General features: G+C 44.4%; 1 protein-coding gene across 1 annotated transcript in view; it reads left to right on the plus strand.

Annotated features, from left to right (window-relative positions):
- LOC309548099 (uncharacterized protein) overlaps positions 1-16851 on the plus strand; it is a gene marked incomplete at both ends in the record, with an annotated part of 32864 nt that extends 16013 nt beyond the window's left edge. The window contains one exon of the mRNA XM_082248063.1: positions 16582-16851. Coding sequence (XP_082104189.1) covers positions 16582-16851 — 270 coding nt within the window. The remainder of the gene's footprint in view (positions 1-16581) is intronic.
- Positions 16852-17276: the final 425 nt, after the last annotated feature.

Genomic DNA, 17276 nt, shown 5'->3' on the forward strand with positions numbered 1-17276 from the left:
CGGATACAGGTGTCAGCGGGTGTCAGCGGAAGTGCCTCCGCTGACATCCGCTGCCCCGTAGAGCTGCATGGAGGATCCGATCAGATCCGCCTAAAAAACTGACAGGCGGATCTGATCGGATCGCCCGTGTGAAAGAGCCCTAAGTGTATCAATATGGTTACATTTAATGAAGGTACAACATTTAGCAACTCACATGGTTAATGATTAAAAGAGGCACATCTAAGTATGCAGGCATCAGGGGTAAAGCTGTCCACATAGACCGTCCTCCTCACTGCCATCGATGTCCTCCCTTCCATGCTGTGCTCTGCGGGCGCTTCAAGCCTCACTTTCAGATCGCTCTACTGCAAGGTAGTCTTCCCGGTCATGACTGCAGAAAGACAGCAGTAAAAGCCGGCGATGCGGAGGATAGTCTATGTGGACAACTTTACCCCATATGCCTGCATTCTTAAGCCCCGTACACACGTACCGATGGTCGGCTTACAAATGTTCCTCTTTTCTCCCCGGGATGTCGGTGTCTGCTGAAAAGTGCAAAGACAGCACAAGGACAGCACAAGAATTTTGTCCGCCGACTGCAGAAGTGATGTCATGTAATGGTTAACTTTCCCTGTGTTTTCTATTTTCTGAGCATGCCCAGTCTTGCAAATCTGCGGTCTGTCGGCCGAATTGTGTACTGACAGGCGAACAATCGTCCGTTCTGGTGTCGGCATACAAATATTTTCATGTTTGCACGAAAGACTTTTGTCCGCGGATTGTGCGCAGACATCTGTCGGAGGCACCATACTAACACGCGTACAATCGGCAGATCCTTCGTCCACCGACGTTTGTATGCCGACGATCGGTACGTGTGTACGGGCCTTTAGGTGTGCCTCTTTTAATCATCAACCATGTGAGTTGCTAAATATTGTACCTTCATTAAATGTAACCATATTGGTACACTTAGAGGCGCCTCTCTTCTCCTCTTTTATACTCTGCAGCTCCTGCTGGATTTTGCATCTAATACCCTTGTGGAGGCACCATTTGTGCATGGACAGTTTATGGTTACACAACCTATCACATTGCTATAATCTTTTTATATGGACTATAAACTGAAGGACTTTTGAATAAATGATTGTGGAATGAAACATCTGAGTTTCCATTATTTCTTATGGGGAAATTCGCTTTGATATAAGAGTGCTTTGGATTACAAGCATGTTTCCAGAAGGAATTATGCACGCAATCCAAGGTTTTACTGTACTTTATTTTTTTCAAAGGCTAAAAATTGAGAATGCACTTGCCCATTCTTAAACGCAGTCAGATGCGGCTTCGCTGTGGAGGTGGGGTACAGAGGACACATCTGACAATGGAAGCCCTATAGTAAGTCTATGGGTGACGTCAATTCCCATTCATTTCACAGCCATTGTCGGCTATGTCCTCTGCAGAGCTTCCGCCACTGGAGACCGGATTGGCTTAAAAAAAGGTAAGTATACTGATTTTTTCTTTACAGGGCTAGAAAGGTTCGCGTGTTAGATCGTGGATGTCTATAGATGCAGGGATTTTAGTTTTAGGCTGGACTTATCCTTTGAGTGTGATGAATGTACAAGATCAATATTAAGAATGGGCGGTGACGCAGCAGCTGACAGTGGGTTGTGGAACTGGTTGTTGGCTTGGCGAACAAAATAAATCATATCTGTCACGTAGCCAAAACTCAGCGGTCATGGGATGTGGTTAACTATTTATTCACCAGGATGTTAACAATAAACCTAATCAGCATCTTTTGAAAAATCAGTTAGACGCATAACATTTGCTAATGTATTGGCAACTAGAGGAAAGTTATTTAAACTTCTAGCATCTCTTGACTGAATGTTGAAAGATGGGTTTTAGACCCAATCAAAGTAATAGCATTGATGATTTTTTTGTAGTATGGGTTGCTTTGAAAAACTGTTTTTTTTTTTTTTTGTTTTGTGTGTGTGTGTGTCTATTTATTGCATGTAAAAAAATAAGAAACAGTTTTCCCTTGTAGTAATCAATATACTGGAAAATGTTACAGGGAGTGTATTTGTAGCTGTGATTTGTCATGTCTGAAATACAAGGTAATATTGACATCTGACAATACTTGATTGTCTTGGGTGGCTATAAGTAGCCTGATAATTAGACATGATGCACCTACTCTAGAATCACAAACAATTATTGGCTTTTTTTTCTGACTTCCCTGGGGCAATCACAGTGTGGTTGCTTTACTAAAACTGGAGATTACGAAATCTGGTGCAGCTGTGCATGGTAGGCAATCAGCTTAGGCTAACCTCCGCTTGTTCAATGAAGCTTTGACAAAAAACCTGGAAGCTGATTGGTTTCTATGCAGAGCTGTACCAGATTTCGCACTCTTCAATTTCAGCCCTCATTCACATTGGAGCGATTTGCCATGCGATTTGACAGGTCAAATCACATGACAAGTTGCAGCCTATTGCCAGCGATAGCACTGTTCCAAACGGTGCCACGCTGCACCAATTTGCAAAAGTAGTTCCTTCACTACTTTTGCCAATTTCAGGTGCGACTTCAATAGACATCTGATCATAAAGCTGCAGAAATGTCTTTCAAGTAGCACCTGAAATCACACTGGTCTGCTACTTTGAAATTGTGCTACTTCAAGTGAAGTAGCATGATTTCACAGTAGCATCAATGTGAACCAGGGCTTGATAAGGGTCCTTTTTTATGGAATTTCCAATCCGATGTGCCTGTAAGTTTTTCAGGTGGACCTGATCGGACCCTCCAGTCTCCCCTATCTGATCCGATCCTGCCCGCAAAATCCAGACGGATGGTTGTCCTATTTTCCATCTGTCTGGTGGATCGGATAGGATAACCCCATAGAGGAGAAAGGGCCTGTGTCCGTCTCACAACTTTTTGGGAAATCTCCTGCGCCAGCTTAATCTTTTCCTCTTCAATGGAGCAAGATGAAATGATTAAAGTGTCTAACCAAAAGGTTTTCCATTTTGGATATAGTGGGGAAGATTAAAAAGTGTTGGATTTTTACTGCTATCTGGGGCTCCGCTAGAATGATTACTGTGAATGTGGTAACGGTTTCAGTGGTCTGGAAATCTTCAACAGCAAAACAGACAAAAAATAAAAACACTTTCCTTTATTAAAGTAGGGTACGTCTCAAATCCCTGTTAGGGTTTTATAGTGGTCCTTTCCTGTTGGAGATATTCCATCACTTCCTATCTGGTAAAAACCATTCATACCAGAGAAGTATGCAAGAGGAAATCTTTCAAACAAAACTATGGATGACATAAAACTTGAGAGGTCTCTGCAGAGCTGTGTTTACCCGCACACGGATGCACAGGTGTGTGCATCCCCATGCAGGCAGCCCCATTCATGTCAATTGGTGTCCTAATATGACATCTGTGTGGGTGGAGTTGAGTGCATGTACCTGAACTCACAATATCTGCATTCGGGGACGCACGCCCAGTTGCAACCACACCCACACAGATGTCAGATTGGGACACAACGACCGTGTCTGTGCAGCCGATATTCACATAAATAGGAATGCCTGCATGGGCGTGCACGGAAAACCTGTAAATTCCCATACTGGTAAACACAGCCCTGCACGGGCATACAGTACATTATGCCCTGTGTGATTGAGGTGATATCTTTGTGACAAAATATTGGTGCGAATTGACTAGTTAGTAAGCTCCCAATGTTTATACAACTCATTCAAGGACAGGCAAATATATTCCCCTCTACTGGTCTATGGCCACATGGTCTTCTTTTTGTGCGCAGATATGTTATGTTAACCACTTGCTGACAGCCCTATAGCACCTTTTTCTGCTACAGGGCAGCAGCTGTGCACAGAATCACGTATATATATATATATATATATATATATGTGATTCCGCACTTCCGCGTGCATGGGGGAACACCACTTTTGCTGTTGTTTTTTTACAGCAGAAGCCAATCTGCGGGTGCCGGGCACTTAATGTCTGCCGACACCCGCCGATCGTGGGGCAGAGACTCAGAATGGAGCTCTGCCTGTGAAAAACAAGGCATAGTCATGTTCTGACATGGGGGAAGGGATAGATTCTGTGTTCCCACAAAGCAGGGACTCAAATTCATCTCTTCCCCTAGTAAAAGCAGCACACATAGTAAACACAAACACTGACTATGCACACAGTTAACCCTTTGATGTACACCCTCTTCCCAGCCAGTGTCATTAGTACAGTGACAGTGTATATTTTTAGCACTGATGACTGTATTAGTGTCACTGGTTCCCGCAAAGTTTCAAAAGTGTCAGTTAGTGCTTGATTCAGGCCTGGATTGGCTAATCTATTAGTGGGAAAAAAATGACCTACATTTTATTTGGGAACAGCGTTGCATGACCTTGCAATTGTCAGTTAAACTAACGCAGTGCCATATCGCAAAAAAAAAAAAAAAAAAAAGCCTTGTCATGAAGGACGGGGGGGGGGGGGGGGGGGGGATGCTGAATCTTTCGGAGGTCAAGTAGTTAAACTGTAAACATTGACATGGTTTCCTAAATCAGTGCCTTTTATGGTAAACATGAGATATCTAAAAGCAGGGCTTTTTTTTTTAGCTAGAACTTGGTGGAACTCAGTTCCACCCCCTTTGGATCGGGCCCTCTGCTCCCTGCTCACCACTATCACTTGTAAACACTGGAGTGCGGCTTCTGTGTTTACAAGTGACACCTTGTCTCCCAACAGATCTGATCTCCTGAGAGGTTCCCACTGAGTTCCAGATGGGAACCCCACTGAGTGCAGGATGGGGACAAGGGAGATGCAGGTGCCCAGGATGCAGTGCGGATATCTACACCCCTAATGGATAATCCCCCTACAAGTGAGAGAGGTGGAGCCACCTACAGTGTGCGGGAAGGTACTAGAGTCGACTCAGTGCTTTAAGTGATTGCAAAGTCTCTTCTTTTTTTTAAAATAACAAACATGTTATACTTACCTGCTCTGTGCAGTTGGTTTTGCACAGAGTGGCCCGAATCCTCCTTTTCTTGTGTCCCTCTTCTGTGCTCCTGGCCCCTCCCTTCTGTTGAGTACCCCCAAAGCAAGCAGCTTGCTATGGGGGCACCCAAGCAAAGTCAAAGCTCCTGTCTCCATTCAGACACAGATTCGTGACCTGGCCTCGCACCCTCTCTCCCTTGATTGGCTGACTGACTTTGATTGACAGCAGCAGGAGCCAATGGCGCCATGCTGCTGTCTCAGCCCATGAAGATGGGAGTCCTGGGCAGTTTAGACACTTCTGTCACTGGATAGAGATGGGCTCAGGTAAGTATCAGGGGGGCTGCTGTACACAGAATGTTGTTTTATCTTAATGCATAGAATGCACCTTCTGACTTTACATTCCCTTTTAGCTTAATAAAGCAACAAAAGTAAGACATGTGGAAGATAGTGGAGGGTTTTGGGGGTCATGGTTGAGTTCCTGCACCTATTTTCTGAGAAAAAAAGCCCTGTCTAAAAGTGAAGAACATTCTGTATACATTCCACAGTGGTGCATGCAGGACACTCTCGAAATCTGCAGAGCAGCCAAGAGGCCCCTGCAGGTACCTCTTCCCCCTATGTTTGCAGACTGCCTCGATATCACAGAGAAAGGAAAAGCACATGGACACCAGCTGGAGTGGATGAAAATTCTTTACTTGGGAGGCGAGTGATGTTTTTAGACAGGAGACATGTAAGAAAAGTTCTGCAATCTACAGAAAGGGTTTTTAGTTGTCACTTGGTAATATTTTCTTCCTTTCTGATCAGGTCTTTGGTTGAAATACATAACCTTTGTGAGTAAAATTTCTTCTTATGCAACAAATGACTAAACACTGTCAAAGAACAAAAAAAAAAGAAAACAAAATGGCGGTACAATGATCAGAAGTAAATAATATAAATTACATGTTTTAACATAGAATCTGACAACAAATACACACAAAAGAAAAAACTAGCAGGTGCGCTGATCAACAATTTAGTATAGCCCTCCAGCTGGTAATTAGACAAGTCAAGGGGTGCTGCTGCTCTCTATGGGTCCTCTGGATGGCAGGAACACATCTAGACAAAAACACAAAAGAAGAGAGTGCAAAGCCACCCTAGTGTAACTCAGCTTTAATATGGTAAAGTTAAAAACACACAATGGTCAAACTCACATTGTGTGAAGATGGATACAGCATAAAGGCCCGTACACACGAGTCGAAATTTGGCCGGGAATTTTCATCCGACGACCGATCTGCCGATTTTTGGCTTGTTAGTATGGTGCTCTCGACAACCGACTCCGACTTTTCGTCCGAAAAAATTCTGGTGTGCAGGCTATAAAATTTTTGTCCTCCGTCAAAACACGTCCGATGTTCGTGCAGTCAGTACAGATTTCGACAGGGAAAAATCTAATGAGCATGACTAGGCATGCTCAGAGATGAAAGAACACAAAGAAAGCAATCCAACACATGACATCACTTCTGAAGTATAATTCTGTCGGATGACAAAATTAGTGTGCAGTCTAGAGCACATTCCAACCAACAAACAACACTCTGGACAAAAGACGAATGACCGGTCGTCGGAAATTCGTTGTGTGTGTACTAGGCTTAAGGATTCCACTGTGGCCACACTCCTAAACCACCTCAAGGTCCCGAATCTGAATTTGAGCCTACCTACTATAAAAACTGCACATGTATTTTCTATGGTCCTTTTTCTCCATTAAATATTGTGCTACAAGCAAGAGTCCCAGACATGTATAAACTTCAGGATGCTGGACTTTAAAAAAAAAAAAAATTATATATATAACATTATAAATGTGGGGAGGGGTTATCCATAGCACCCAACTGTTTCTAAATTCAAAGGGGCTATCCCTGATTTCAAACAAGGTACCTCTCTCTATCCTTATTTGCTCTTCATTTGTCCCTCATTTTTGTTGGATCTATATAGTTGCATATAAAATGCACTTTTTATCTTTCAAAAAGTGTTTCCCAGTGCTAAACCTTTCATCCAATTTCTAAATTGCTGCATTTGTAAATTTCAAAAGCTGGTAAAAAAGGATTAGCAGTGGTTAAAAAAAAAAGCCCTTTTTAATATTATTATTATACAGGATTTATATAGTGCCAAAAGTTTGCACAGTGCTTAACAAAATGAAGGCAGACATTACACTTACAATACAATTTGGTAGAAAAGAAATCACAGGGCCCTGCTTGTTAGAGCTTACAATCTAAAAGGGAGGGTCAATTGATACAAAAGGTAATAGCTGTGGGGGATGAGCTGATGGAGAAAGTGAAACAGTGTATTAGTTAGTAGCCGGGTAGGCTTCTTTAAAGAGAAGGGTTTTCATGGATCGTCTAAAGATGGATAGGTTAGGGGACAGTCGGACAGACTGGGGTAGAGAGTTCCAAAGGATGGGAGAAGCTCTGGAGAAATCCTGGAGGTGAGCATGGGAAGAGGTGACAAGGGAGCTAGAGAGCAGGAGGTCTTGGGAGGACCGAAGAGAGCGGCTTGGTTGATACTTTGAGATCAGGTTAGTGATGTAGCTGGGGGCAGAGTTGTGGATGGCATTGTAAACTATTGTTAGCACTTTGAATTTTATTCGTTGGGTGAGTAGAAGCCAGTGAAGGGATTGGCAGAGAGGGATGGAGGACACTGAACGGTTGGTAAGGTGGATAAGTCTTGCAGCAGCATTCATTATGGATTGAAGGGGGGATAGTCTATGTAAGGGTAATCCAATGAGGAGGGAGTTGCAATAGTCGAGGCGAGAGATAACCAGGGAGTGAATTAGAAGCTTGGTGGTGTCGTTGGCTAAAAAGGGGCGTATTCTAGAGATGTTGCGGATGTTAAGGCGGCATGGTTTGGACAGGGATTGGATGTGGGCCTGAAAGGACAGTGCAGACTCTAGGGTTATCCCTAGCACCCTGGCATGTGTGGAAGGACTGATAGTTGTTCCATTGATCTTGACAGAGAATTCAGGGTAAGGGGCATATGGAGGAGGAAATATTATGAGCTCGGTTTTAGATAGATTCAGTTTGAGGAAGTGGTGAGACATCCAGGCTGATATGTCTTTTAGTAAATCAGTGATGCGGGAGAAGACTGATGGGGTGAGCTGAGGGGTAGAGAGATAGATTTGGGTGTCATCAGCATAGAAATGGTAGTGGAAGCCATGGGAGGCTATTAACTGACCCAGGGAGGAGGTGTAGATTGAGAATAGAAGCAGCCTAAGGACAGAACCTTGGGGGACCCCAACGGTAGGAGGAGTTGCAAAGGAGTAAGTGGAATTATAAGTGACACTGAAGGTGCGGTGAGATAGGTAAGATTCGAACCAATGGAGAGCACAGTCACGGAGACCAAGCACGGGAGGGGGTGTGACTCTTTTTTTTTGTTTAACTCTCCTTGTAGCAGTGTGGTGTCCTATGCTTACATACTTTTGCTAATAGGTGTCCCTCGTTCCCATTTTAAAAAGTTTGGAGGTATGTTATAGCCTTGTTCAGTGTTTGCTTGCAGTCTGTGTGCCAATTAGGAAGATCATCTGTGACTTTCCAGACAGAAAGTATGATAAGGTGACCGGATTTTTAAAATGCAATCTGGGGACATTTTTTTTTATTGGCAAATGGCACAGGACTGCATAATACATAAAGCACTGGGCACAGGACTACATAATACACAGATGACTGTGTTCAGGACTACATAATACACAGAGTGCTGGGTTCAGGACTACATAATACACAGAGTGCTGGGTTCAGGACTACATAATACACAGAGCGCTGGGTTCAGGACCACATATTACACAGAGCGCTGGGTACAGGACTGCATAATACACAGAGCGCTGAGCACAGGGCTACATATTACACAGAGCACTGGGCACAGGACTACATAATACAGAGAGCGCTGGGCATAGGACTACATAATACACAGAGCTCTGGGTACAGGACTACATAATAAACAGAGCGCTGGGTACAGGGCTGTATAATATACAGAGAGTTGGGCCTAGAACTACATAATATACAGGAGGGTGTTAGGCACAGAGTGCAGGGTTCAGAGGTTTGCTATGCACAAGGGACACTTCTGCCCCAACATCTAGCTCACCTCTGCACCCTTTTCTCACAGATTATCTCTGCAGCCATCTCTTAGCCCTTCCCCTACAACAGCTAAACCCCATCTCTCAATGCAGCTGCATCAGCCCTGACCCCTGCTCCCCCACTGCTCTAACCTGTGTACAAACAGACTCCCCCCTGCCCCCCTCCCCATCCACTCACCTCCCGGTCTCAGCCCTCCACACAGTCATTTTTTAGCACTGCCTCTCCTCCACTAAAAAGGCAGCAGGAGAGGCAGTGAGATTGTCCAGCATGGGGTGTCGGCATCCAAGCCCCCCCCCCCCCGCTCTGTCTACATTAATCAGACCCTGAATTTGGGGACAAAACCGGGGACAGACTTGAGTGTCTTCAATCCAGGGACTGTCCCTGGACACCGGGGACATCTGGTTACCCTAAAGTAATAGACCTGGAACTGCATGCACAGCATAGGTGGAGGGCCTGCATGACTGAGTTACTGGGCAGGCTACAGTCAGGCAGATAAAGAAGTTTGGCTTGAAAGCGGGGGTAAGGCTTACCTTATTGGATGACTAAGGGGGGTAGGGTGTGGCACCAGTGGTCCAGCAGAAGGGTTGGAGTTGCTAGTTGATCAGTGGGAGGCAGATCAGTAAAGAACACACTTGCACCTCCTTGGTCCTGTGAATGAACAATGGGGGACATTTAGTGCTTGATCTCGCAACTGTGGAAAGGAGCAATAGCGAATGACCCTAGTGGCTTAACGTCCAACTGGCTGGTTTGCTATCGGGGTCTGGGCAGGTTTCTGTTTTACCTGTCCCTGTTAATCCACGGGCGAAGAGATAATGGCATCCTGCACGCCTCAGTCCAGAAGTGGCCTCCAGGGTTAGCTGCCACTCAGGGAGTCCCATTAGGGACCCTCCATCCCCAAAAGCTAAAAGGCAGTCTCCTCCTTCCACTGGTGGGGCTGGGAGTAATCCCCGTCATAAGTGGGACTCCGGCGGGTGCATTTCCCTCTCTTCCCTCTTCAACTGATCAGCAGGACCATGTGGCCGGGCGGAGCGGCCTGGCGCGAAAGGGCAGTATCGGCTGGTAGGGGCCCTTTACCTGGTACGGCCTGGGAATAGAGTGTACCACGAGGGAGAAGGCAGCCAAGCGGCCTTTCCAGAAATAAATTACTGAGAACATTTCCAGTAAACACTTCAACTAAACCATTTCTATTTCTTCAAATGCAAAAAATTAGAGCTTTTGTCAGGTTCTTACTGCTTTCTGTGTCTTTCTACCTGGTGATAATCACTCCTCTCTTTGCTTGTCCTGCTTGTTTTGGCTGTCAAAAAGACAGGAATTGACAAGAAAGCTCCTTAATTGAGATACAGACAACAATTATTTATTTTATTTTATTATTTTTTTTAATTTTTTTTTTCTCAAGTCCTTCTAAAATGTTTGGCTGGACTTGGGTCCTAATGTAAGTAATCTTATCAGCCTGTAGTAATGTTTTAACACTTTCAGTGTTACCACCATGCCTACTTTGGAAGAGTAATGAAAAGCTGACATAAGGAAGGGCATGTAATACAGAGGAAAGAAGCACAGTGTGTAACAGAGGAAAAAAACATTGCATGTTATACAGAGACATAAGGCACTGTGTGTAGCACATAGAACCACTACATGTAATGCAGAGGTATGAATCACTCCTGTTGAAGCCATATTTGCATATATGTGAGGCACAGTGTGTAACAGAGAGTGGAGAGGCTCTACATATAACAAAAGCATAAGGCACTCTGCGTAATAGAGTGGGATGAGGCGCTGCATATTAACAGAAGGGTGAGATACTACATGTAACAGAGTGCCATCAGGCACAGAGTATAACAGAGAAGTGTGAGACACTGCATACAACAGACAGGTATTCGGCACCGAGTGTAATAGAGAGGTTTGAGGCACTGCATGTAACAGAGAGGCACTACACACTGTGTGTAATGACTTTTCACCCGTGTGTATACAGCTGTCTGTTCTACAAAAGCCAGTCTCATGACCGGCTTCTGTCAAATGGGCATGCTGGAAAATGGGCATCTGACCCACATCCAATCAGCACTGGCAGCTAATGTCTGCAAGCCCTGATTTGTGCGTTCTGGGGGGGGCACAGGGTTCTCTTCGTTTTTTTGTGCTGGCGCTGGGTACCATGTTAGTAAACTAGTTAGTCTGCCCAGGTTAGGGAAGGGTTAATGGTAGCTCTGCAGTTTCTGCTCTTTCTGGGCTCTGCTTCTCTCCCTGTGCTGTTTATAGAGAATCCTAATGGGAAGAAGACAGAGACAAGCCATCAAGATGTAATTTGCAGCTGCTTTACAGAGAGGGCTCTGCTACAGCTCCAGACACATGGGATCAGAAGTAAGAAGCTCAAAGCAGAAGATGTAATCCTCTACAACCAGCTGCCACCCAGGAGCTCCCTGGGGTTCTCCTGCCACAACATGGACTTGTAACAAGTAATGGACTATCACCCTTGCAAGGTATGCCTGGGCAGTCACACTCTAGGGTTGCTAGTTAGGGATGGATGCATTGAACTGTGTTTGCACTTAAACTGTTATGCTGCAGAACTTTAAGTTTGTTTACTATTTCCTGAGTCTGTTCAAGGGGTGCATAAGTGTCCTAAGACAGAGACACCACACTACTTTGGGTCAGTAAAGCACAAAGAGGTATGAAGCGACACCACTACAAAATGGGGTTAACTCAGCAAGGCAAGGGAGAGTAAAGCCTTTGCTAAGGGTAACAAAGCGCAAAATTCAAGACACAAAGCAACCGATCATTAAACCTGGTACAGTGGTACCTAGTAAGTTAACAAGTCCTCCCGTAGCGAGGGGGTCAATGTACCGGTTCTCTCCCTAGCAGTCAGTATCCAATAACAACTGGATCCGAACCTATGCTATGGAGATCCATAGCCTAGTCACAAGGTACGTGAAGTGGAAGAGTTAAGTGGCAGCACGCATGAGGTTCAGCTATATGCATGGTGGGACCCCATTAAGATGTATGCTGGACTGGTGGAGCTGGGGCAAGCTCAGCATGTCCCTCCTAATGGAAACATACAAGTTTCAATGTGTAGTGACATGGGACAAGGATAAGTCACTTTTCAGAAGAACTCTGTACTTTAATTGCTGCATACAGTGAAGGCTTATCTCTAAGTCAGGCAACTGTCTAATGTTAGATTCTACACATGACCGCAGGCTCCACCTGGTCCCAGGCATTAATGAGCATGATTTACATGAAAGGAACCCCTGCATGCAGGGTAAGTGACCCCGCCCACAATGCCTGGAGTAGCCTGAGAACTCCGTGGGCTTACAGGTTGAAGGAGTCAGCAGGGATGCGCCGCCTGAACTACACCGGCCACACATGTAACAAAAAAGCATTAGACACCAAGTGTAACAGAGGAGTATGAAGCACTGCATGTAACAGAGAAGTGTGAAGCACTGCCAGTGATCTGAAACAGGCATTAAATACAACCCCTAGAAGTACTGCCATATATGTTTCACTTTCCTCCTAAGTAATCTGGTAGACTTGAAACCTGAGGTGGGAGATTAACAAAGACTTGCATATTCCAAAAATGTACCAATTTTCTATATGGCTGCTTAATTAACACTTCTTGAAACAAATTAATATAAGTGGTGCACGCCAGTTTGATAATTTGTTGATGGGTGGTGATATGCCAAAATGCGCTTGAAGTTATGATCACTACAATATTTAAATATGTAGAATCCCCTAGTGTTGTTAGAGTGCTAGTGATAATTTTTTGTTGTGTTAGAGTAGGTACAGGTAGGTAGCCTGTGTGTATTTTTTTGGGTCGGGTGAGTGACTCAGGTAGGCTGGATGACTCATCAGAAGCTTCTCTGGTGACTCTCCCCGGTTTTTGGAAACTGGGAGAAGATTCCAGAAGCAGTTGGGAGGGGTTACAGCTGGAGCCTGTGTGCGGTTACTGGAGCTGGGCAAATATTGGATCTGTGTGTGCCCACACCAGTGAGAGACTAAGCCTTTCTGAGCACCCAGGGAACCGAGCGACTGAGCCACAGAGAGTGACTGTATCTTCGGACCTAAGCTGGGCAGCCCCATTGCTTTGTGTGTCCACATCAGAGAGGACCTGATCCTGAGGGCTGAGCTTTCTCAAGTAAAAAGATCCACTGCATACCAGAAGAGGTTAGTGGAATTACCAAGCTTAATTCCTTACTGTTCATAGTTAACTCCAAGAGAGACTTCTCCTTACTTAACAGACCATCAGCCACCCATTGAGTACAGTCTTAATGGGACAGCTTCACATGCACCATCTTCCAGATAGGCCCCAACGATAGCCAACTTTGTACTGCTGAATAGGCGCCAGGTACTTTATAACAATTTCCAGAGGTACCTCTTGTCAGGAACACTTACATCCATCTGCTATTAGGGCTGTATGTATGAAGTGCACTCAAGGACATTTCTTCGGGCTAGTTAACGCTGTTATATTGCCACCTGTTTATACCTGCTCAAATTTGATTTTTTCTGTATTGCAGTTAGTTATTTTAAAGGTCAGTGTTCACCTTAACCAGAACAGCAGCCTGTTTACTGATTCGTGCATTGTATAACCTGACTTGCCATAATACATCTAATTCATTTAATAGCAGGTTGCTTGTGGTCTATTTTCTGTGTATTATCATAGAGTGATAGCATGCTAACCTTTACTTTTCACAGGTGTATAAGTGGGAACCGTCAGCCTAAAGAGTCGTGGCAGAACAGAGAGCCTATCATACCAAGTGTCTCCTGTGGGGGTAGCGGTGTCAAATCTGATCTTGCTCCTGAAGTCAGGATTGCAATAACTAAGCTTTCTAGATTTTAAGGTTTCAGAGAATTTAATAAGAAATATAGAGGTTTTTGTAGACACCTCTAGGTTTATGAATTTAACACCTGATGTTATCTTAATAGGTTTAACTTCAGCTTAGGTACACTTGCTCATATGAATCACTTTGATAAAAACTGACTGTTGACTTGTTTGCTTTCCTATCTTATCAGTGACTAAAAAAGTATGCTTATTGCATAAATGTTAATAAGTAATGACGTACTGGTGCTAGTAAACCTGAGAGTGGGGGGAACTGGAGTGGGGGGAACTGGAAGGGGGGGGGGGGCAGGACATCAAATATAATGAAGAATATTAATGCTAGAAATTAAAATCACCATTATTTTGGAACATATAGATTGGGGCCAATGCCTGTTTATTGGAAAGAAAGAATGCATTTTGAAGAAAGACCTCATTCATGCTTTTGCATTTTACTGAAGTATGCTTTTTATGCATTATGCACATTTCACATGTATTTTGACACATTGTGGTGAGTTTTATGGACATTTTATGGTGCCTCTCTGCCTGTTTTTGTGTATATATGAAATATTATATAACAGTAAAAACTTTTATAACAGTAAAATACATGTACTATAAAAATGCTTGCAAAAAACTCCAAAATGTGTGTTTAAAGTACTGTATATGTGACCACTTACCTTGTAAAATGGGGATCAGCAACCTGTTGATTGTGATCTACCCATTGACCGCCAGCTGGTGACAGGTAGATCGCGAACACATGCCAGCCCTCTAGTTCAGGAATCAGTAAAAGGCAGGTGTAAGCACAGTGCCGGACCTCCCCCCCGCCAGCCTCTGCCAATCTCATCCCTACAGCAGAGCAGGAGGCAAGAGCGGTTCTAGCAACTAATCACCAGCTTCTTAATATGAAAAGTTAACTCTGGCAGCTCCTGCTTCCCCCCTCCATCCAGTACTGTGCTGCCTTCTGCTCTCTGCTATTATTGTGGATGATGATGTGAAGGGGGCAGGTGACACTACTGTAGGGGATGATGTGAAGGGGGGCAAGGGATACTGCTGTGGGAGGTGATGTGAAGGGGCAGAGGATAATATTGTGGGCAAATATGTGAAGGGGGCAGATGACACTTCTGTAGGGGGTGATGTATAAAGGGGCAGAGGAAACAACTATGGGGGGTGAATGTTGTGCAGGGGGGGGGGGCAGAGGATACTATTGTGAGTGATGTGAAGAGGCAGATGACAGTACTGTAGGGGGTAATGTGAAGGGGGGCAGAGGATACAACTGTGGGAGTTGATGTGAAGGGGGCAGAGGATAATATTGTGGGCGATGACGTGAAGGAGGCAGATGACACTACTGTAGGGGGTGATGTGAAGGAGGGCAGGGCATACTACTGTGGGAAGTGATGTGAAGGGGGATAGCTGATACAACTTTGGGGTAATGATGTGAAGAGGAGCAGACGATACTACTTTGGAGGATGATGTAAAGGTGTCAGAGGACATTACTGTGGAGGTGATGTGAAGGGGGGCAAAGGACACTACTGTGGGGGGGATGTGAAGGGGGGCAGAGGACACTACTGTGACATACTATGTGTTCTTCCTGACCCCTTTTTAGTGGGGGCTTTATAGCTAATTTTTTTTTTAAAGGACGCTGCACCTGGGTATCTTTGATTTCTTTCATGTTGTCCAGGTAGATCTCCACCTCTCAAAGGTTGCCTACCCCTGTCGTAAAACAACCCATTCAGTTTAAAATAGAAATGAAATGTAAAACATTTGTGTGTGTGTGGATATATACACACAGTATCTCACAAAAGTGAGTACACCCCTCACATTTTTGTAAATATTTTATTATATCTTTTCATGTGACAACACTGAAGAAATTACACTTTGCTACAATGTAAAGTAGTGAGTGTACAGCTTGTATAACAGTGTAAATTTGCTGTCCACTGGAAATAACTCAACACAAGGCCATACTTATCTAAACCGCTAGCAACAAAAAAGAGTAGACCCTTACTGAAAATGTCCAAATTGGGCCCAATTAGCCATTTTACCGCCCCGGTGTCATGTGACTTATTCGTCTTACAAGGTCCCAGGTGTGAATGGGGAGCAGGTGTGTTAAAGTTTAGAGGGACGGCCAGGTCTTCGTAGATTTGCAGTGGTCTGATACTCCTTCCATTTCAATATTATCGCTTGCACAGTGCTCCTTGGGATGTTTAAAGCTTGGGAAATCTTTTTGTATCCAAATCCGGCTTTAAACTTCTCCACAACAGTATCTCGGACCTGCCTGGTGTGTTCCTTGTTCTTCATGATGCTCTCTGCGCTTTAAACGGACCTCTGAGACTATCACAGTGCAGGTGCATTTATACGGAGACTTGATTACACACAGGTGGATTCTATTTATCATCATTAGTCATTTAGATCAACATTGGATCATTCAGAGATCCTCACTGAACTTCTGGAGAGAGTTTGCTGCACTGAAAGTAAAGGGGCTGAATAATTTTGCACGCCCAATTTTTCAGTTTTTAATTTGTTAACAAAGTTTGAAATATCCAATAAATTTCGTTCCACTTCATGATTGTGTCCCACTTGTTGTTGATTCTTCCAAAAAAAATTACAGTTTTATATCTTTATGTTTGAAGCCTGAAATGTGGCAAAAGGTTGAAAAGTTCAAGGGGGCCGAATACTTTCGCAATGCACTGTTAATGCCCTAATTAATGGGGAAGGAAGTAAACAACTTGGGTTTTAGGCGCCACAGGAACCTTATCTTTGTGTAACACAGAAAAAATTTAAGACTGCCAACTCAGAAACCTGTCTCACAGAGGTGATCTGGATGATCTGGCAGGGCTCACGGAAAGTCTGCCAGAAGTCTGACAAAGTCCAAGCAACAAATTTGCCTGGGCCACTTGGGTGCAAAGAGAATCACCAGAATGCCTTGCATCTTGAACCTGTGGACTGTATACAGCAGACAGTGCTGGAACATGCAGTTCTGCTCATGCTAGAATCTGATCAACTACTCTTTGAGCTCATAGACTTCTGCTATCTGAAGTAAGCCATTGCCATGGTGATATCCACCTGAAACCAGTGGAGTGACCTAAAGTCAAGAGGTCAGGCATTGAAGGGATTACCAGAATGTTGATCAGGGGATTTTCTGGACTCCAGGGCTTGGCTTGTGACTCACCAGGCCAGAACAAGCCTGGTCTCAGGGTTCACACACGAGCAATGGTCAAGAGATTGAACCTTCTCGGCTCATGCAGCCAGAGTGTTGAATTGCAAAAGTCTGGAGGGAAATTGGGCATACGGAACTGCCTCAAAGGGGGACACCATTAAGCCCAGGACCCTTACGCAAAGGCAGAGGGTCAGTTGGCTGAATGTAGTGCCAGAACATGGCAGCAAACCACTTAGAGCTTTTTTTCTGTGTGTCAGGTTCCCTCAAGGTTGTGTCTGATGGAATGGATCGTCAGCTGCAGATACCAC

The sequence above is a fragment of the Pelophylax lessonae genome (genome assembly GCF_965119305.1).
Source record: "Pelophylax lessonae genome assembly, chromosome: 2".
In the NCBI taxonomy this organism is placed as follows: Eukaryota; Metazoa; Chordata; class Amphibia; order Anura; family Ranidae; genus Pelophylax; species Pelophylax lessonae.